Below are 19,823 nucleotides of genomic sequence, written 5' to 3' on the forward strand. Positions count from 1 at the left end.
GTGAAAACTGTCTGGCCCAAAGAAACACGAAAGTTCTGGAAGATTCCATGACTCACAGGGAGAAAACTGCAATTATCCTCAATCAAACCCAATTAAAAAAATAGGAGAATTTTTTTTCTTTTCCTTTACTCATTCATTAAACTTCACACTCAACTGTGAACAAACTGACATGAAAACAGCAGATGAGTTCTCTAAAGGAGTAATAGTTAGAAATTTTAACAAATATGCTTCTTCTGTTTTCTACAGCCCATTTCAAATACCCATTTTTTAACACTCTTGATACAATAAAACAATGAACAAACAACACTAACTTTCATGGGGTTATTTACAGGACCGAAGAGGTAACCACCTTGGGAGGTGTTAGTCCAGCATCCAGCTTTACTGTTTTGAAAAATCAGACACATCTTGTCTCAAAGCAATGTAGAAAAACTAGTACACACTTTCGTTACCTCCTGGTCAGGTTTCCGTTACTCTCTTTTATCTGGTTGGCTAAAGACTCTTCAGCTGGTTCAGAGTGCTGCCGTTTGAGTACAGGAAACAGGAGAGGAGAGAGCACATCTCCACACAGGCTACCAGCTTATGGTTGGGCTGATATTGGGGTTAGGCAAGGTTAGATTACGGATAGGGTTAGGGTAAGATCAGGGTTAGGATTAGGTTGATATGTGTAAAAATATGTTTTCTCAACCATTTTTATTCCAGTAGCAGCACAAATCAAATTCAAAGCTCTTCTTCTGGCTTACAAAACATTGACAAGAAAGGCTCCTGCCTACCTGGGGTCTCTCATCCAGGTCTACACTCCTTCTCGCCCACTAAGCTCTGCTTGTGAGAGACGCTCCCAGCCCAGCGCGGCTCCAAATCACGAGCCGGACTCTTCTCCTCTGTTGTGCCCAAATGGTGGAATGAATTATCTAACTCTATACGATCCACAGAGTTCCTTTCTACTTTTAAGAGATGTCTAAAAACTAAACTGTTCAGGGAACACTTGTGCACTTAAGGTGAGTAGGGGTAGAATGAGGCAGTAGGTCTAAGGCTCAGCTCTTATGATTTTTGGCACTACTACTGAATGTTGTTGAAGTTTGAAGTAATACTGTTGCAGCAATTAATTGTGGTTTGTTGGCTTGTTGCTTATCGTACCCCACTTAATGGCAACACCTGCAGCCAAATAACTTGTAGCACTGTTGTCGCACTAACTAGGTTTTCCTTCTGTCTAAATTCTTGATTGTGTTGTACGTCCCTTTAGACAAATGCGTCTGCTAAATGAAACTGTAAGCGAAACTGTAATCTTATGTAAACATTGGCTTTGGCAAAATATTTTTTAAAAAAGTTTATTGCCAGTAATTATGTAATAATTTTAAATTTGAATTTGTTAGGGTTAGGGTTGGGTTTTTTTGCTGTGCAGCGTGCAATGGACTGAAACACATTTTAGGTATTGGGTTGTGTGAAAGACAAATTAGTTAAACCACTTAAACACAGAAAAAATGATCTGCAAATCCTTTTTATTGACAAACAATTTGATAAAAGCAAGCGAGTGTACATTATGTTAGCAGAAAGCATAGGCACGTAATACATACTTTGGACAGAGCAATCTAAAGAAAAATAATTACAAGACATCAGTAAGTGATCTTAAAATGACTGCTCACCAAATGAAAACTGATTAAACAACTATGAAAAAGTGCTGTGGACACACTTTTTCCTACAATATTTTCCCCTTCAGGAGCTGAGTTGACTAATACCTTTTTTAATTTTTTTATTCATTGTTTTTTTTATGCTAGCTGGACTTTTGGAAAACTTCCTTACTAGTCTAATATTACTCACTCACCACTTTGCATCGAGAAGGGGTCGGACTTTCTGGTCAACTGTCAATGACAATGGCAGAGATCGGTGGGAGGAAAAAATGCCATACTTGTTTTTTTAGATTTCTAATTCCTAAAAATAATCAATGTTCAAGATAATATTTTATTTCTATGATTGTTTTATCAAAAGCAGAAAAATGAATTGAAAGATTGAGACGTGACAGTTGTTGACCTCATATTGTATCAAACATACTCTGGTCTTACCACAAAGTAATACGTGTACTGGTCATCAGGACAAGGGTAGCCAGTCTGGGTCTCATTATTCATAGGGATATAAGCCAGGTTCCCCTTAAAGTCCTGAACCTGACAGATATACTTGCCTTGGCACATCAGCACAAGTCGGTTATGATAGATAATGTTGTCCTGCTGTGTGTTGTAGTTATTGTTATTTAGCCGTGCCACTGGGAATGACTCGCACCTCTCACCCCACATTGAACACTCATTTTGATTTCTCAAGACGTTTGCTCGCCATGCCATACTTTTGGCTTTGAACATCATGCTGTGGTGGAATGGAGTAGTGAACGATACACTGGCTTGACCATAATTGCCATAATAAACATCATGTAAACCATATTGATTTCTTCTGAGGGGGGCTGTACGGTAAGTTGTGTCCAGATTTGAAGAATCTAAAACAGTGCTCCATAACTCAGAGGTGTAGACCCTGGGCTTGTAATCTTCAATCTGTTCACTAAACCTTGGATCCAACCGGAGTTTGCTCAAGAGAAGAACATTAAACTGGAATGCTTTCAACATTTTTTCACGATACAGATTTCTAAATGTGCTGTAGAGAGAGGAGTTGAACTGCAGGTCATACAATTTCTCAGCAGGAATCACTGGGAATCGGATCTGATTCAGTATGCCAGCTTGGGTCTCCAAACTAGTAGAGTTGCCCTTCTCTTTGATCCAGCTCTCAACAACCTCAAGCAGGGAGTATTCATCGTACACCACCAGGTCTGAGCGGGCTAGAATGGCCCTCAGGAGCTTATCAGGGATGGTCATCCAAACAGGGGATTTGGTCAGATTCTGGAAGTTCCAAGCCAGAAACTGAATACAGTTCTCCTGGAGGACCAAGTCCCCGGTTGCCTCTGCATACTCATAAAGAGACAGTTGGGTTTGAAATGAGGGATCTTCTGGGAGGATCTTAGAGAAGAGCCGACCGGTGTCCTCCATCAGCTGCTTCATTCCAAACTTTGAGGCCATCCAGTGGAGGCACTGCGCAGAGGCGAAGGTCACATCAATCTTACGGGTGTAAATGTACCTATCAGAGACCAGAGTAAAAAATTGTTCGACATTGAAAATGCTTTTCTACAAACTAGAGGTCACATTAGGTCTAAATAGCTCAAGTTTACCTGATGAAGGAGGTGAAATAAGGTTGACAAGACTGGCTGATGCTAACTGTGATACTTGTACTCCCCTCCGAAGTGTTAAAGCTTGGAAACTGCGACATGATCAGCTTGTGTGTACAAATTTCTGTCTCAACCGTCTCCAGGGTCCCATCCTGACTTCTGTCTTCAGTAACACTCCGGGCTTTGATGAGGAAATCACAGCCCTGCCTACTGTCAAAAATCAGGCCGAGTGAATCGGACAGAGTGACGCTGTGGTCCAGCAGGTGTGAGGAATCATCAACGCCCATGTTTAGGCCTTGAATCACAGAAAAAAATGAAGTGAGACACTGTTATACTTTGAGCTCTGCATCACTGCAGGATCACTTCACTACTTGTTCAATATAAAGGACTCTTTGTCAGAGAGGGTTTAGGTATGGACTGTATACCTCCAGTTTCACAAATAACCCCAACATCCTCTTTGTGGGAGCAGTCAGTTAGTCCCCAGCCTTTGAAAGTACAAGTTGACAGATATTTCTCTGTGCCTTTGCAGTCAAGATCGTCTAGCCAAATAGGTCCAGATGCTGTGAGGTAAAATGAAGAGAAATAAAAGTTTAACTTTTTATTTTCATGTCCAGACTTGCGCAGTTGACATAGTTCTTAAAACTCAAGCTAAAAGAAGAGAAAATGCTAATGCAGCTTTTTGAAATTTTAAACCAAGCATCACATTGTCAAACTTACTGATGTCTGACTCTGTTGTTTAAGGGGATGAATTTTTCTATCGGGAGAATTTGCCAGTGTGACCACGTACTTACCTCTGAAACTGCAACTTTGAGTACACATCTTCCAACATTCTTTGATTTTTGAGTTGTTGCGGTCATTGTCAGAATTTGAACACTAGTGAGAGGATTCACAGATCTTTGGATGTCTTTTCCTTATTAGCTATTTTTGTTTGCAGGTCCAAAGACAGTTCTTTTGCTTTCCCATTGGCTCAGTATTCAGAAAATCTGTGCAGCTCTGAATAAAAATGCAGAGCTCTCTCTAGAACTAAAAATCTCGCAAACTAACACTTATTACAATCAAACAAGTCACAAGTGTGGACACTTACCCCAATAGCCATTTAAACCAGTGCATGTGTATGTTTATGTGTATACCCATGCGATTATTAGGTGAAACAATACAGGTATGCAGACTTTTAAGAAATAAACTTTGTAACCTTGGCAATATTTTTTTGGTATATATTAAATTCAACAAAGTGAGAAGCAAGGTTATAATAGTTAACTAAAACTAAACTAAAAAGGAAAACTAAAATCTAGAATACATTGCAGTTAACTCAAACAAATAAAAACTAGAAAAGAAAACAAAAACGATAAGTAAACTAAAACTGTATCTTGTGTTAACAAAACTAACTGAAACTAACTAAAATGATGGACAAAATTCCCTTAGTTATAGTTTTTGACAATATTAACAGCCTTTAGGATTTAAACTAATCCGACACATTTTCCCGACCAATTATAGACAGTTTTAGGCAGTTGTCAGTGCCATACAGCACCATCATAGCGCCTTATAGGGACGAGCTTGTTTACTGCACTGACTGGCTGTGCGCTGTGCTGCGACGAAACGTAGTGGAGCAATGAATTAGAGCATCTGTAATAGTTTGATTGTTACAGAGTCCAAGTTTTTATTTATTGAAGCTCACATTATATTGTTTTTTTAAAATATAATTTATGTTAATATTATTTTATGCAATTTATGTCAATATTTTTTTATATAATTTATGATTATATTTCTTATACTAAGTTTATATCATTTTCATGTGTTTAAGGCAGCAGCCAACATTTCGGTATCAGCATTGACTGAGCAGTGAGCGTTGTGTTGGACTTGAAAATAAACAGTATGACAAAATATTTACTCTGATCTTTTTGAATCCTGCACCTGGTTAACAAGGTATGAAAAAACTAAAACTAAGCCTTGTTGCAAAAATCAAAACTAAATAAAAACTAGAATGCCTGCTCTAAAACTAATTAAAACTAAACTGTAATGGAAAATAAAATGTCAAAACTAACTAAAACTAAACTATAATGACAAATCCAAAACTATTACAACCTTGGTGAGAAGCAGAAAGTAAAACTGATTTTCCACCTGCTCTACAGACTGTGCAAGCTTCAGTGTTTCTGAATGAAATAGCTTGTCGGTGGCTAAATTAGCTGCATTGTATATTTAATCCTCCAACTGCAGTATATGCTCCTTACTAAATACCATTCTTTCACTGCCCCCTAGTGGAGGAAAAATGGAATTGCAGGGCACCTTTTCCGTAGTCCTTCCCAGTGACAACAGATTTGGCTCCGGGGAATCTGAGCTGACGACACACCACCTGGGCTTCAGCCATGTCCCAGCCGTCATCGCAAACTGTTCCCCATTTGCCACTGTGGTAGACTTCCACACGGCCCTCTGAATCTCTCCCTGAGCCAAACAGCCGAATGTCGCCCTCCTGCAGCTCGGGTTGTTTCCCTGTGTGCAAACACAGGTGAAAGATATGAACCAAGGCCGTGGCACAAAGAGGTTATATAAACATTAGACAAGCTAGAAAACATGTTTGACATGCAAGTGGACAGAATGTGTGGATAAATCCTACATTATAGATACAGATTATAAAGATTTCATATCCTTAGTTTACATTTGAAGCAAATTCGAAAAGGTTTATTAATCTAAACACGGATGAAATACTTACGGAACAGGTCAAACTTCAATGCACTTGCAGACACATGGAGAAGTAGCAGAAGCCACAGAGTGAACAACATTTGATATGCGAGCATCTCTAAAACCAGAAATGGGAACTTTTGACATAAAGACAAAGAAGCAGTGTCAGAAACTTGCTTGTGACAAGCTGAAAAGCATCGATCATCAAACTCTGGAATTGTTTTTGGCTAAGTTTTGCATCTAAATGATAAAATGTGTTGCCTCCAAAAGAGGGAAATACATTCACGACAGCTATTGTCAGTATTTAAATGTATTAAGAAAAAAAAAATTCTTGAAAAGTTTTAATGACTGCGCTAAAACAGTGCCCTTAAAGTCCTGTTTGCACCAGTCAAACAATAAATACCACATTACCTGCTCTGCGTTGTCCTCAAATGTGCGTCTCCCTTTGAGCGGTCTGTGAAAGAACTGGACCCCTTATAAAGTCCTGCTAAAATCAGGGAGGGTTCCACACAGGTTCACTTCCCCATTCCGGCTGTTTCCATAAGTTTCGTTTCGCACAACAAGGAAAAAAAACTGGGAAGTTGCTCAATAGTGTTTGGTTTATGTCTCAGCATTATGTTCAGAGATCCAGATTTGAATTAAGCCACAAGACTCAGAAAATAAGAATCAAGGTTTTACTCAGTCATCCCACCAAAAACATTACAAACAGATCAATTCACAAAAATGTCCTTCAATTAATATTGAGCTGTAGGAAGGATAAAAACAGACTTTAAGTTACTCAGCTTTACAACATGTCCAATGTGTAGAGCTACTGTTTATCATGGAGCAAAGGGAGAGTGTAGAGTATGTGAATGAAAATGTATTCAAGAGAAAATAGTCACAGTCTGACAAATCATAGTTTATACATTCATTTCAAGGAAAGGCTACAGTGCTGTTGAGAGTCACATTCAGCCTGGGAAGGAGATGATCCAACACAAGATATTGCTGCCGTTGTCTGTTCCTCAAAACCCCAAAACAAAACCCTAATTTAAGTTCTCAGTTCATACTTCTTTACGCTGAAGACGATACCGTAGAGTTGGAGTTGTGTCTCAGAGAGGAAGCAGCGAGTACAGTACTTTCAACAGTGACTGCATTGTAAACAAAATGGAACAACAGTGCAGTTGCTTCTAAAAGCATGTCTATCAACCTATATGAACTCCAAGCCCTCGTATTTAACGTCCCCAATCTTGGTTTCAGGTAAAAGGATTCGTCCGTCGAGTGTGAACGCCATGATGTATGATGCAATCTTTCCAGCATCCTCCTCTGACTTGAGAGCCAAGACGATCTGGTCATCGGTGTTGGGCACAAACTTAAATGAGGAGAAACCGTGAGTTGGGTTAAGCTCACCCACTCGGCTTACAATGATGTCGATGAAATCTGGCGAGCAGCTGAGGACGAGGTTTGTGCCCCGGCGCTCGTCTGCTGTCTCCTCGTAACGCTCTTTGCTAGCCCGGCGAGGGAGGAAGAACCAGCGCTGCAGGGAGTCGCTCCAGGCGGCTGACTCATGGATTAGGTAACCTGGAGGGAGTCGAAAAGTTAAGGTAGAGTGAACTAAGAAAAAGAAGACAGCAGCATGCATTTGCGAGGATGGATTTGTATCCTTACCTGGAGGTTGTATTCCTGCCGCAGACTTCAGAGATCTGTACCTGGGAACCCAGTTCTCATGGTGCACGTCCCCCTTGTAGCCTACCACTTTCACCCATTCAGGATTGTGGTTGACAAACACCCCCTCTGTGGTGGTCCACTCTTTGCCCAGCCCTCCAATGTACAAACGCTTGTCCTTTACTGCCATCCACTCAGCTTTGAACCCTGAAAGCAAGAAAATGTAAGAGTCAAAAGGTTCAACTTCGTTCCCACCAAGCAGTCTGGAGTAGGTCAGTACGGTTTGGTATGGGTTGGCTCGGTTAAGACTGATCCTGTTTTAGCTGCATCAAGTACACAATAGCCTGACGCCATAGCAGAGCAACACAGTGTAACCTGCTAAAGAAATCCAATGAAGAAGAAAAACAGAGGAATCAAAGGACAAGAAATTTGTTGTTGTGATTTCCATGTGGCTCTTTGTTACAAATCAAGCTTTGTTAGCTCCACCTTCCGGGATTGGATCGATTTAGTCTGGCACCTCGATGCAACGGTCCCAAAAAGTGGGACGGCTTGTCTCAGTTACTTGGAGATCTGTCCCAGGATTATTCAGTGGAAACGACACAAAATGCATGCCAAACCGAGACAAACCTAACTGAGGTGCATGGTGTCTACAAGAGATATAAGTCATTCTGTGGTCTGTGGTTCAACACTGGGTTTTCCTGCTCACAGCTGCATCGACCTCACACATCTTTATTCAGTTCTGAGCCTTGAAAAAATACAGATACACATTAGAAACTGGATGGGAAAGAAACAGCCACAAGACCACGAACTACGTCAAAAGCCAATAACAGCCTGTACCCACCTTTGGCAACACTGCCGTCTCCGTCAGTTAAGATGACCCATGGCACGGCTTTGTCTCCATCAATGTGGTAGACGATGCCTGTCCGATCATCAACGCTGTACAGCTTCCCGTTGAACACCACCAGCTCAGACAGCTCCATTCCTCTGCCCTTCTCTGACAGGTGGCTCTCCAGCACCACCTTATCAGCATCCCACTCCACTGCTATTTTGTCCCCGCTTTGGGACACCAACAGGTGCCCCTTCCGCATGTAGCTGAACCACGTCTGTTTCTTGTCGCTCTGAGAGTTTGTGTCCAGGTCGGCGATGACACCGATTCGGTAGCGAATCCCCTGCGGCGTGCGCTCGGGCGAGGTGAGGGGGTAGGTGTCGTTGTAATGTGAGTCATACTGCTCGTGGTCACCCACGCTTGCTTTCCAGCTGTGGGAGCCATAGGGGCGGAGATGCATGCTCGGGCTCAAGTGCATAAAGAGCAGCAGGAGTAAGGCCAGGGAGACGACCACCGCCACAATGGGCTTCCATTTGAGCCGGAAACGGGGGTCAGTTGGGTTGGCCATGGAAGCCAGCATGGGAAGGCCTCCTACAGAAATACGCAGATTATTCATCGGCTCATTCTGCTCCAGTCTGGAGAAGCCTGGGGTAGCAGGCATGGAGGACGGAGGCCTGGTGTGACCTAAAAGCAAAAAAAAACATGCACAGTAAATATGTGTACATGATCAATGCATGTCACGGTTGAAAAATGTTGCAAGAAACTACCATCTGTATTCACTACATAATTATTCTTGTGTTCACAAACCATTACACAAAGAAGAAACCATAGATTAACATGATCCAGAAATGCTAGCAACTTATGTCAATGTCCGTTTTATTTATATAGCGCGTTTGGAACAGCCAGAAGCTTACCAAAGTGCTTCAACAGTAAAAATATGCAGAAACGTATAAAACATTAAAGAACAAAACATATAAAAGCATAAACCAACAATATAGATGGACATAAAAAGACCAAATAAAAGTGGCTATTCTGTGAGTCTTCAGAAGAGTTTTAAAAGTGAAGGGCTCTGGGGGGCTGGTGCAGCTTAACAAGGTCAGACAGGTACTCAGGAGCCAGACTTTTCAGAGATTTAAAAACAAACACAAGGATCTTAAAATCGATCCTGTACCTGACTGGAAAAAAGTTCAGAGGTTATGAGCTTGAGTTTCTTTGTCCCAGTAAGGAGATGTGCTGCAGCATTCTGAACAAGCTCTAACTGCTCAATGTTGTCATTCAAGGAGTTACAATAGTTCAGGTGAGATGTAACAAAACCTTTAATAGCTTTTTCAAGATCTTTCTTGCTTAAATATGATTCCACTATGGCTTGAAGCCTCAGTTGGAAAAAAGTTAGCCTTGATCCCAGAGCTAACCTGTCTGACCTTATCTCAGCCTTTGCTAATTAAGGAGAACTAGGAAACTGTTTGACATTCTTTTTGGAAATTATGGATACTGCATCCACTGCCAAGAAAGTCAGTATCTGTGAAGGTCACTCTGTTCTGATCAATATTTCGCAGACAACTCTCTGGGAGTTCCATTTCTTTTATCCAGGGTTTCTAACTTTTATCTTACTCAGTTTAAGATCTTAAAGCGAGAACTGCTTTTTACTAATTCTCTACTTTTATAAGTATTGTATATTCAGTAATGTTGAATCAAAAAAAAAAATCCCACGTTAAACCCTCAATGCAACAAAACCAGTTCAGAAGGTATACAGTTTACCAACAAAAAGAATTAAATGAATATGAGGCAGTACCACAAACTGCTTCCAAGGGAAATAAAGTGATTACAATAAAGAGTCTTTGAAGTTATCTCGGACAGAGGTTACAATATTATTGCCCCAAGTATGAATCTCATACTCACAAGCTGTAAAAGCCGACCCAGGACCTTGTGGATAACCGGTTGATCATGTGTTCATTTTATCCTCCAAACATCAATCTCAGCTTAAAGCTCACACAGGTGAGTGTTTGCCACCTTGACAAGGGCTGACAAGGTGGAACAAGTCAGCCCACCATTAGATGAATGAATATCACATAACCTTTACCGACTGTGTCGATGTGGAAGTCAGGAGGAGCTCACTCAGTGATAATAATGGGACAATGGCTGCGAGCAGGTAAATCAGGAAAAACACAACCAGCTGGTTCATGGAGCACACACCCCTGTCTCTAGGAATGCTTTTCTGTTTAAACACCGATACTGGATAAGACTAACTCATCCCCAGGGAACAGGCACCAAACATCTGAATAACGTACAAGAAGAAGGTAGAGCTAGAAGAATGATGTTTATTTGAAAGTTTTACTTTGACCCATCTTCTGTCTGCTTGCTTTGATGGTAAAATTAGGATTTATACAGCAGCAGTCCACAAGGGGGAGCCTCAAAGTTTTGGCTTTGCTGGGGAGAGCTGTTGTTCTGTTCACGTTTTACTGAGTAAACAACTAAAATATATCGTACCTGTCCTTGAGCTGCTTCATTTTCAATATTTGATTTCTGTGTTGTTTAATCTGCTTTCTTAAAGTGACATTATGGAATTTCTATCCATCCATTTACAACAAGGGTCTGCAACCTGTGGCTCTGGAGCCTCATGCGGCTCTTTGACTCCTTTGCAGTGGCTCTTTGTAACTTTAAAAAATATTCTTAAAATAAAGTTTTTTTGTTTTGTTTTTTTCCTACAGAGGGTATTAATGATAACGACAAAGACACTAAGTAAAATAAAAATGTAACATTTTGTACTAAAAATGAATAACCTCTTGAAATAAAGCTGAAATAAAGACATTTTTTTAGTTTTATTTTTAAAACATTTTGGAAATTAATTAAAAAAATCCACATTCTTTTGAGGATTTAGCAAATTTTTGAATTCTTTATATAAATCCCCCTTTTTTTGCAATTTCTAGAAAGTTTAAAAATTTTTGGAATTTCAGTAAAATTTTGAAATTGCATTATTTAGGTTTTTTTTTTGCAAATCTAAAACATTTCAGCAAATGTTTTGAAAATCTGAATTTTGCATATATATATATATATATATATATATATATATATATATATATATATATATATATATATATATATATATATATATATATATATATATTTAAATTTAACTTATTTAAATTTCATAAATTTTACAAATTTGTAAAATCTGACATAACTTTCTGTTTTTTTTTCTTAAATTTGCAAATTTCTTTAAAAGAAAAACTAAGAAATCAAAAGTACAATTTTATAAACACAAAAACTTCTCGTTTTGTTGATTATTTACCAGATTATACACTTTTTGTGGCTCCCGAATGACTTGAATCCAGGTGAGCTGAGGCAAACGGCTTTTTTGAGAGTAAAGGTTGCAAACCCCTGATTCACAACCTAGGGATGGGTACTGAATTAGGTACTTTTATAGGTACCAACCGAATTCCGTCTGTACCGAGTACCTATTCACGTAAAATCAAACAGCACCATTTTTTGGGTGCCTGAATGCATCCTTGTGACTGTGAGAGTGGAAGAGTAGGCAATTTTCCATACTGAAAATAAACTCAGCAATGCAAGGTTATTGAAGAATAAGTATGTTAAATGAAAACCTTTGAGATTTTATTAAACAAAATGAAAGGCAAATGAAAGGCAGGGCTAAGCTGTTAGTTTTTTTTTTTTTTTTTACCATATTTCCGCAAAAGTGTAGCAGATATTCAAACTTAGCCCTGAAACACGGACACCACAAATGTTTCAACTGGCTCATAGTACAGATTCAATGATACTCTCAAAAAGCAGCACCAAAGTTTCACCGTAGCACCAAAGTGTGTTGGTGCCTGCTTCAGCACCCAAAGTGACCTTATCTGCCTTCTTCTTCTACACCAGCAGACCCCCCACCCCCACTAGGCTTACAAAGTAACCACATTCCAGGGGTACCTCTAAACCCAGGAGCTCCACACACAGTGGGCTAAACCTGGCTGCATTTCTCCGAGAGAGGAGCTCAAAGACCCTTTTATACCAGGGCCTCCAGCCAAACAGCAGTCCATTTTTGCAGCAACATCAGAGTCGTAATGATGAAATCTACCCCCTATGAAATTTCACCAAGAGCCTGCTTGGAATAACAAATTTAAAAGCGTTTTTGTTCCTCTCACAGCAACACAATCTGATTGCATTAAAAAAACAGGCTTACCCTTTCGTCTCCTCCTGCCAGAATTCTGATTTTGTGCCATTAATTTTACCGCTCTGTCCCCAAAGCTGACCTGCACAGTCACTCCCCAGCTCTTTATGTCTTTTCTGATCACACATGAGTTGCGTTGTTACCATGACTAAGGGCTGTTTGAATGAACTTTAACTACACTTGGAAGATTATCATCCAGTCCAAAGGGTCAACCTTGCAGGCAGCCATTCATTACGTTTTCATTATAGCAACCTTTGAACAGGCAGGTAACAGGTGAGGGGAGCTTGTATTATCTGCACAATAGCTCGAGGAAAAGCAGAATATGCTGCCAGGGGCGTGGATGTCAAAAACAAACATGCGCTCAATTCAAGAGTTTTTATACTCAGGGTGTTTCTGTGATGTAATCTAAGCGCTGAGGTTGGACTAAGGCCAGAGATCAGCTGGATTACAACAGTAAAGGGGCTGCACAGTAACAGAGAAGCTACTGTACAGGAAGCAAAATTCACTTATGAGCCTGAGAACACAGAATATCAGAGATACGTCATTGGTACATTGATTGATTTTGTTGTACAAGCAATTAAGTTAATCAAAGACAAATACTGTAACACAGTAACTAATTAGGGTTGTTGCAGCGTTTTAAAAAAAGATCTTTGAATTGTTATGTAATAAACATTTACAACTCAGGCACATGATATGGCAGCTGAAAGATGTTCTTTTAAAGGAACGGTTACTTGTCTTTTTACATATTTTAATACATTTTACACTGAAATTATGACGTTATCGGACAATGAGCATGGAATATCTTTATAGACTGTATTTTAGTAGTTACTCCGCTGTGCTAAACATGCCACAGACAGTGCTGTGAGGATTGCAAACAATGGAGTCAGAGCAGGCTCTGCAGGACAAACTCAGTAGTTACACAACCTTGCAATCACCCTGTTGTTTTCTTAGCATCAGATTTTTCTAACGGCATGCCAAGCCATGTGCTGGTAGGTCTACAGAATATGACAATCCCCACAGTCATATGCCAACATTTTAATTTCAAGTAGAGATGGGTACCTTATTAAGCACTTTTATTATTATTTTATACTGAATTCTGTATGTATTACCAAGCACAGATTCACATAAAATCAAAAGGTACCATGTTTAGGTACCTAAACGCACCCTTGTGACTTTGAGAGAGTGGAAAAGTAGGTGATTTTCCATGCAGGACATAAACACAGTATTGCAAGGTTATATATTGATAAAAGGTGTATTAAATTGAAAAAAAATGAGATTTTATTATTTAACAAATTAACATTTATTGCCGCATTTACCTACACAAGTACAGAAAATTGGTACTGTTGAGTACCAATACTGTTTGCCAGGTACCAGGCATCGGTAATGTACAGTTTTAAATGTGAAAGGTACCCATCCCTAATTTCAAGTGTAGTTTTTTGGCTCCTCTATGATCACATTAGAATAATTTAGCCTAAGCTGGTAGTTAATATTTTAATTCATCAAAGTTATTGAAAGCAGATGAAATGCACATCATAGAAATGTGGACGTTGGATTCCTGGACCGCTGGGAGGTATTACTCCCCATGCCAGGGTAGACCCTGGAACTAAATTAAGATCCTAGTTCCCGTGGTTGACAAAGTTTACCAAAAAAGTCCCTGTTTCCAGCGAAAGTTCCTGCAGTCAAAAAGTACTTGAAAACATAACTGGAAGGAGCGTGCCCTGCCAACTGTTGGTCCAAGTTGAAAATATGACCACAGATTCAGCTCAGTAATTAAGCAACAAAATTCAGAGATCCTATTATAACGCACTGATTCTGAAAAAAAAAAATCATCCAGTCGTAATGATCACCGTTAACAGCCCAGCTCTAGTGAAGTAAAAATAAGTTTAGGTAGTGGATCTCCTGCTTTAAAGCTGCTGGACTGCTCTGTGTCACCATAAAAAACGACACCTGGGTTGACGTGGTGAATTCTAAGGAAGACCCCTGAAGGAGGCAGACAGTATGTGGGGCTCATAAACAGCTCACCTATTGCTGTAAGGCAGATTCCTCAACTTCTGCAGGTCGAAAGGAGCCAAACAGATGTGCATTACACTTACAACCGGATTTTAGTGATATATTACAACAAGAGAAGCTGTGAAATCTGTGAAAACAAATTAAAAGAGATATTTGGTGTTGCTTCATTAGACTTTCTCTTAGTTGCAGACCACAGTGGCTCGGGTACGACTCCCACTTGCTTTTAAAAAGGTTTCTATTTTAATGAACACCTTACAGACAAACCTCACCAGCTCCACAATCTATGCTTATTGTAACCAGCTACTTGTTTTAATAGATACATAAGTTTAGAGGACTATTTAGGGTCTCCTTCACACACTTACATGTCATTTGCATGTGTGCCTGTGATAGCCCTTGTCCCTTTTCTGCCAGCAGCGCAGAGGTTAACACGGATGCCATCACAAACCGCCGCGTTCAGAAACCGTTTCGACCCCACGACCTGTCGCCTTCTGCTTCGTACTCACCTGAGAAGTTGGAAACTCAGCTCTCAGTCCACAGCTGGTTGGAGCATAGATGACATTGTTGCGTCGCCCTCCTCTTCGGCTCTCCGTATCCCGTTCACCATACAGCGGATCATTACTTCCTGTATGTACTGATGACGTCAGCAACGTGACGTGTGCCGCTCTGTGGATGCGAGAGGGTTTGTCAAGCGGTGCATTCAAGTACTGTCGAAAATTTCAGAGCGACCTAACGACTCCACTGTATGGAATATCAAAAAGGTTTATATATTTGTTGATTTAACACTCAAACTCTTTTTTCAAGGGTTATTGTCTGTTTTTTTTTGTTCCAAGATGCTAAAGATAAACACGGTTAAGAAAATCCTGTTCGAAAAAAAAAAGAAAATAAGTTTGTGATGGTTTTTGTCATGATAAAAGTAACTACACTTTAAAGTAATGTTATAAGAAATCACTTGAAAAGCAAAACCACTCACATAAAGCCAGAACTAAGGGAGTTTGTTTGTCTCCACTATACTATTTAAGATCACACAACCAAAGGTTTAATTTCCCAAACTTTCCTTGATGTGAAATCAAAAGAGGACAGCAAATATACTTTTTCAGTCTTTTTAAGATAATGGACCTTAATCGATTATGTTTTAACAAGGAAATCTTTAATTCATTCACTTTTTACTAATATATCATTGTCTTTTTGTGATCACAGCAACGTCCGCAAAGATCTCTGAGTCTTCCACATCAACACAATCACTAGTCAAATATTTGACATAAGAGCAACGCCCTGCCCCAAGTCCGGCTTTGTCTTTACAATAGGATGCAAATCATAGGCTGACTCGGAGTTTCAAAAGAAAAAAAAAGTGTTTTATTTGGCAAACCATGTGATACAGAATACTGTACAAGGCACTTAAATGATGAAATCTGTGAAGCCACTGAGTACAATAGGTGAAACTGCAACACATGAGAAAGGCACAACAGTGAGATAAAGGTGAGGAAAAAAGTATGACTGACAAGAACCATGCTTTGATTGTCAAAGATATAAATATACTACTTTACCCCTTTATCACCAAATTCTTCTAATAAATTGTTGGCTAAACCGAATATTCCCAATAACAATGAAAACTGTTAACTGCACTCAAAAAGTGCATCAAACTAAAACAGAGGTAGCTGGTACGAATAATAGTTTGGCTACCTTAGAACAAAAAATCTTTAGAAAGAAAATAAATGTAGATTAATTTAAAAGAATAAAATTAACTGTTTTGGATCAAATATTGGCACAGGCCCAAAAGTAATTATCTATTTTTTTCAGTGCATAAAATCTTTTCTCAGTGGTTGATTGTAAAAAAAAGAACCATACACATTGCATTACAGTAGTTTCAAGGGGACCGCTCTCCATGAACCCATAAGTTTGATAACAATGGATTTCTTTTGTGGTCAGTTAGGAACATATGATGACATGCATCAATCCATCACTGTTGAACTGCAAACCAAGTACTGAAAACATATCCAAATGTTCTGATCAGTAACATATTTAAAATGCAATATCACAAAAAAAGAAAATTAAAGCTGATCTCTTGCGTAAACTGAATTAAAAACATCATAACTGCACTCACACAGTAAACAAAAAGGGAACTGAAAGAACTGGTTCGTTTGGTGCAAAGAGAAAATTGGCAACCAATCCTCACTCTTACCAGGAAGTTTTCTTGACATAAAATATTACTTTATGCCTGCTGTATTTCAGCAACACAGCCAACACCCATGGAACGACTTCCAACATGGAAATGAAGTCAAAAAATACGTCAGTGCACCCAAACACATTCTGAAGGATGAAATTAGGAGGTCAGTGAGTAGTCCAAGTTGTAAATTAAACCGATGGCACACAGATCTATTTAAAAATTCCCCTGGTAGATTCAAGCGTTTGAATCATAGTTCATCAATAAGTCGGAGGCTGGTACTCTCCTGGCTGCTCCTGGCCTTGAGAGAAAGGCGACTGTTGGTAGCCTGGAGGGCTGCTGCTGGGATATGGCGCAGAGTGGTCATTGGCAGGGTCTCTGTATTCCTGGTCAAACTCACCGACACCTTGGCGATACCGTCCCAGAGCAAAGTAGGACAGGAGACCCTGAGGAGAGAGTATAAGAGGAATTTTTCTTAGCTTACACACTAAGCAACGTTCTGTATCATCATGTGGTTTTGTTAGTCAAATTCTCAAAGTGGTGAGAGTCTCACCCAGGTGATAATTGAGAAGAAGGAGAAGGCAATGGCAGCCCGTGCAGCATCACCAGGGACAGAGAGGTTAGTGGTTTTGGACCACTGGTTGGCCAGGACACAGAAGCAGATGAACCACAGGAAAGTCCAGACCGCTATCCCATGATTAAAAAACACAAATTAATAAGATTATGTTAAAGTGTGGAAGAACAAGAGTCTAGTTCCTGTTTTTGGACTCAGTTCCTTCATTCTATTTGAGACAATTGTGTGCAACTCAACTCTCACCTGAGAAACCCAAATCTCCTGTAACAATATATTTTCTCTCTTTGGCGTTGCTTATTTGTGGGAAGTAGGCATCCAGTACAAGAAAGACAACACAAGCCAAGAAGGCCAAGACTCCGATTCCAACTGCATAGCTGCAGGCGCTGTCATTTTCATTGAACATGCATTTGGTTTCTTCCTTGGTGACCTGATTAACGTAGCCTTCTGCCGTGATGGTTGCAAACACCACAATGGAGAACAACTGCAGAAGAGGGACACAGAGGGTTAATGCTGAGGGGGGAGGAGGTGAAAAATGCACGTTTTAAGTCAAGAGGCTGTGTGGGGCCACATGATTCTGATCACATGTTCACATCACAAGAATGTGTTCACGATAAGAGGGCGTCTAATTGGCATGAAATCATATCTATATATGTCCAGATTTAAATACAGACAGAAGTGACATAAAATTGATATCTGGTAGATCTCAAGTGATTGAGGTGCTGCTTTTTTAAAGATGAAACAATTTAATTAGGATATGAAGTGTTTTTGGATTTCTTCATTCACAACATAAAACTTTTTTCTGTGCATTGCTCAGACATTACACAAACTTTAACCTGAGTTGTTAGTGATTCATGTGCATCCTTATTCTACCAATCATAGCATCTCTGTTCTGGTCCGTAATTGTTGAAATAGGATACAACAGAGATCTTGTGTATATCATTGTGAACTCTTTAAGTGCCACACAATCCCAATCTCTAACTAGGATCGTCCGGTTTAAAAAAAAAAAATAGGAAAACAAACTTACAAAGTCATTGATGTCTCATCTCCAATGCTCAATAAATGCATTATTTCAGACAGGAAACACGGGAAGCGACATTTGTATTCATCGTGCTTAATTGTTTTGAGGAACAGAATTAAAATGTCCTTAAATCTTAAATTTTCGATTTATTAAAAAAGCAACACCGCGACTTAATCTTTGAGCATTGTTATCTTGTACATTACAAAATAGCTTTGCACACTATATAAGGGACTGTAACAGCTGACGTCGCAAAAGTAATAAAGCATGAACTTTCTCACACTGGAAACAGTCGGGATAAAAAACAGTTAAACATCGAGACCCTTTAAAATATCCTGTTCAAGTGACCTTTACCCACACGCTAAAAAATAAAGTTATCCCTAGCTTGAAAAAGCAGCCGTTTTAACTGTGACACAGCAGGGAGCATGCTAGCAAAAGTTAGCGAAACACATAACTTTGTTTTATCCCTTAAAAAAACATTTCTCTTTTTTTCAATTGAGACGTCACCCCGTTTCCAGTTTTAACTGTCCATCAAAATCAAAAACTCTATCACTGACTTGCTTGTGTCGACCTTGGCCACTCACATCTGTTAACATAAATAAACCTTGTGATGTGACAGCTGCTAGCTCCGGATGCTAACGAACGTTAACGTTTCCGTGTGCTCACTCACCCAGCTCAGGCAGCGCAAAATGGTCTGTGGCTGTTTTAGGAAGTTTTCTAAGTCAAAAGCACCGCCGGACAGCGAGGCCCCGTAGGCGCTGCTCTGCATTTTTCCACCCAAAAGTGTCTGTCGAACAACCAAACGACCTGATGCGAGATAATCTTTGTATCAAAGTTGACACAGTTTCGTTTTGTCACACAGCTTCCTGAAAAGTTTTCAAAGCCCGCCCCACTCTGAGGCGTCCACGCGCTCCTCGCAAACTGCTGTCAGTAAAGAAGTATGCATTCAGGTGTTATAAAAAATCGGAAAAAGTAGTTCTCAACGGATATATGACACCCTCATTTTGAAACTATAGTTGGAACACTGACTCATAACTATTGGGTACTCTACCTGCCGCCCTCACACATACTTAAAATACATAAAACAACACTTTGATGTTTTTTTTTTTTTCATTCATCATGCAAATTGATAATCGATTCATTTGTCAATTGCAAGAGTTTACGAGGTTATATCTTCTACTTGTTAAACCGTTATAGTTTGATTTTAGATTAACCTAGATAACTTTCAGTGGAAGCAACATGATACATAATTCCGCTATTTGATGTTTTTCCACCAGTGTGACTAGCCTGGTAACATGCAAAACCGTCAGAATTTGGAAACTCCAAGCATGAAATGAACACCTGAATGCATGGAAAGCACCGTAGTTTTGTTTCTAGGCAGAATCATCAATCACCAGGGGAAAACCTACCATGCATATCTTACAACTTCTCCTCAAAAACAGTTTTTTTTTGTTTTTTTTTTTCGTATGCTTGCGTGTTTTGTGTGAATATTTGTATGTTTGAATATGTCCAACAAAGCTATGACTACATGTATGGGCTACTTCTTTTCAAAA

General features: G+C 39.6%; 3 protein-coding genes across 3 annotated transcripts; all 3 read right to left on the bottom strand.

Moving 5' to 3' along the window:
* Positions 1 to 1,490: 1,490 nt before the first annotated feature.
* LOC141809643 (galectin-3-binding protein A-like) lies at positions 1,491 to 6,394 on the bottom strand. Its single transcript, XM_074696759.1, has 6 exons — positions 6,287 to 6,394; positions 5,907 to 6,012; positions 5,483 to 5,686; positions 3,625 to 3,759; positions 3,203 to 3,494; positions 1,491 to 3,111 (listed from the first exon to the last, which is right to left on the bottom strand). Exons 2-6 carry the CDS (start codon positions 5,989 to 5,991, stop codon positions 2,037 to 2,039), a joined length of 1,791 nt encoding a protein of 596 aa, XP_074552860.1. The 5' UTR covers positions 5,992 to 6,012; positions 6,287 to 6,394; the 3' UTR covers positions 1,491 to 2,036.
* A 163-nt stretch (positions 6,395 to 6,557) lies between these two features.
* cant1a (calcium activated nucleotidase 1a) lies at positions 6,558 to 15,167 on the bottom strand. The gene is made up of 4 exons (XM_074696730.1): positions 15,024 to 15,167; positions 8,358 to 9,026; positions 7,520 to 7,723; positions 6,558 to 7,432 (listed from the first exon to the last, which is right to left on the bottom strand). The coding sequence occupies exons 2-4, from the start codon at positions 9,001 to 9,003 to the stop codon at positions 7,062 to 7,064; spliced, it is 1,221 nt and encodes a 406-aa protein (XP_074552831.1). The 5' UTR covers positions 9,004 to 9,026; positions 15,024 to 15,167; the 3' UTR covers positions 6,558 to 7,061.
* A 709-nt stretch (positions 15,168 to 15,876) lies between these two features.
* syngr2a (synaptogyrin 2a) lies at positions 15,877 to 19,176 on the bottom strand. Its single transcript, XM_074696677.1, has 4 exons — positions 18,941 to 19,176; positions 17,499 to 17,736; positions 17,235 to 17,368; positions 15,877 to 17,127 (listed from the first exon to the last, which is right to left on the bottom strand). Exons 1-4 carry the CDS (start codon positions 19,037 to 19,039, stop codon positions 16,942 to 16,944), a joined length of 657 nt encoding a protein of 218 aa, XP_074552778.1. The 5' UTR covers positions 19,040 to 19,176; the 3' UTR covers positions 15,877 to 16,941.
* Positions 19,177 to 19,823: the final 647 nt, after the last annotated feature.

Source organism: Halichoeres trimaculatus, unplaced genomic scaffold (genome assembly GCF_033239565.1).
Source record: "Halichoeres trimaculatus isolate MK-OKI-2021-1 unplaced genomic scaffold, fHalTri1.1 fHalTri1_scaffold_20, whole genome shotgun sequence".
Taxonomy (NCBI): Eukaryota; Metazoa; Chordata; class Actinopteri; order Labriformes; family Labridae; genus Halichoeres; species Halichoeres trimaculatus.

What these genes read in the sequence shown, in the direction of transcription:
- LOC141809643 (XM_074696759.1), bottom strand. Translation starts at nt 5,991, where the DNA reads ATGCTCGCATATCAAATGTTGTTCACTCTGTGGCTTCTGCTACTTCTC. An exon ending in GGTTATTTGTGAAACTGGAG is followed by an intron (nt 3,495 to 3,624) that starts GTATACAGTCCA and finishes CTGTGATTCAAG; the next exon opens with GCCTAAACATGGGCGTTGAT. An exon ending in TATTTCACCTCCTTCATCAG is followed by an intron (nt 3,112 to 3,202) that starts GTAAACTTGAGC and finishes GGTCTCTGATAG; the next exon opens with GTACATTTACACCCGTAAGA.
- cant1a (XM_074696730.1), bottom strand. Translation starts at nt 9,003, where the DNA reads ATGCCTGCTACCCCAGGCTTCTCCAGACTGGAGCAGAATGAGCCGATG. An exon ending in AGACGGCAGTGTTGCCAAAG is followed by an intron (nt 7,724 to 8,357) that starts GTGGGTACAGGC and finishes TCTTGCTTTCAG; the next exon opens with GGTTCAAAGCTGAGTGGATG. An exon ending in GGCAGGAATACAACCTCCAG is followed by an intron (nt 7,433 to 7,519) that starts GTAAGGATACAA and finishes GACTCCCTCCAG; the next exon opens with GTTACCTAATCCATGAGTCA.
- syngr2a (XM_074696677.1), bottom strand. Translation starts at nt 19,039, where the DNA reads ATGCAGAGCAGCGCCTACGGGGCCTCGCTGTCCGGCGGTGCTTTTGAC. An exon ending in TTTTGCGCTGCCTGAGCTGG is followed by an intron (nt 17,737 to 18,940) that starts GTGAGTGAGCAC and finishes CCTCTTCTGCAG; the next exon opens with TTGTTCTCCATTGTGGTGTT. An exon ending in AGGAGATTTGGGTTTCTCAG is followed by an intron (nt 17,369 to 17,498) that starts GTGAGAGTTGAG and finishes ATCATGGGATAG; the next exon opens with CGGTCTGGACTTTCCTGTGG.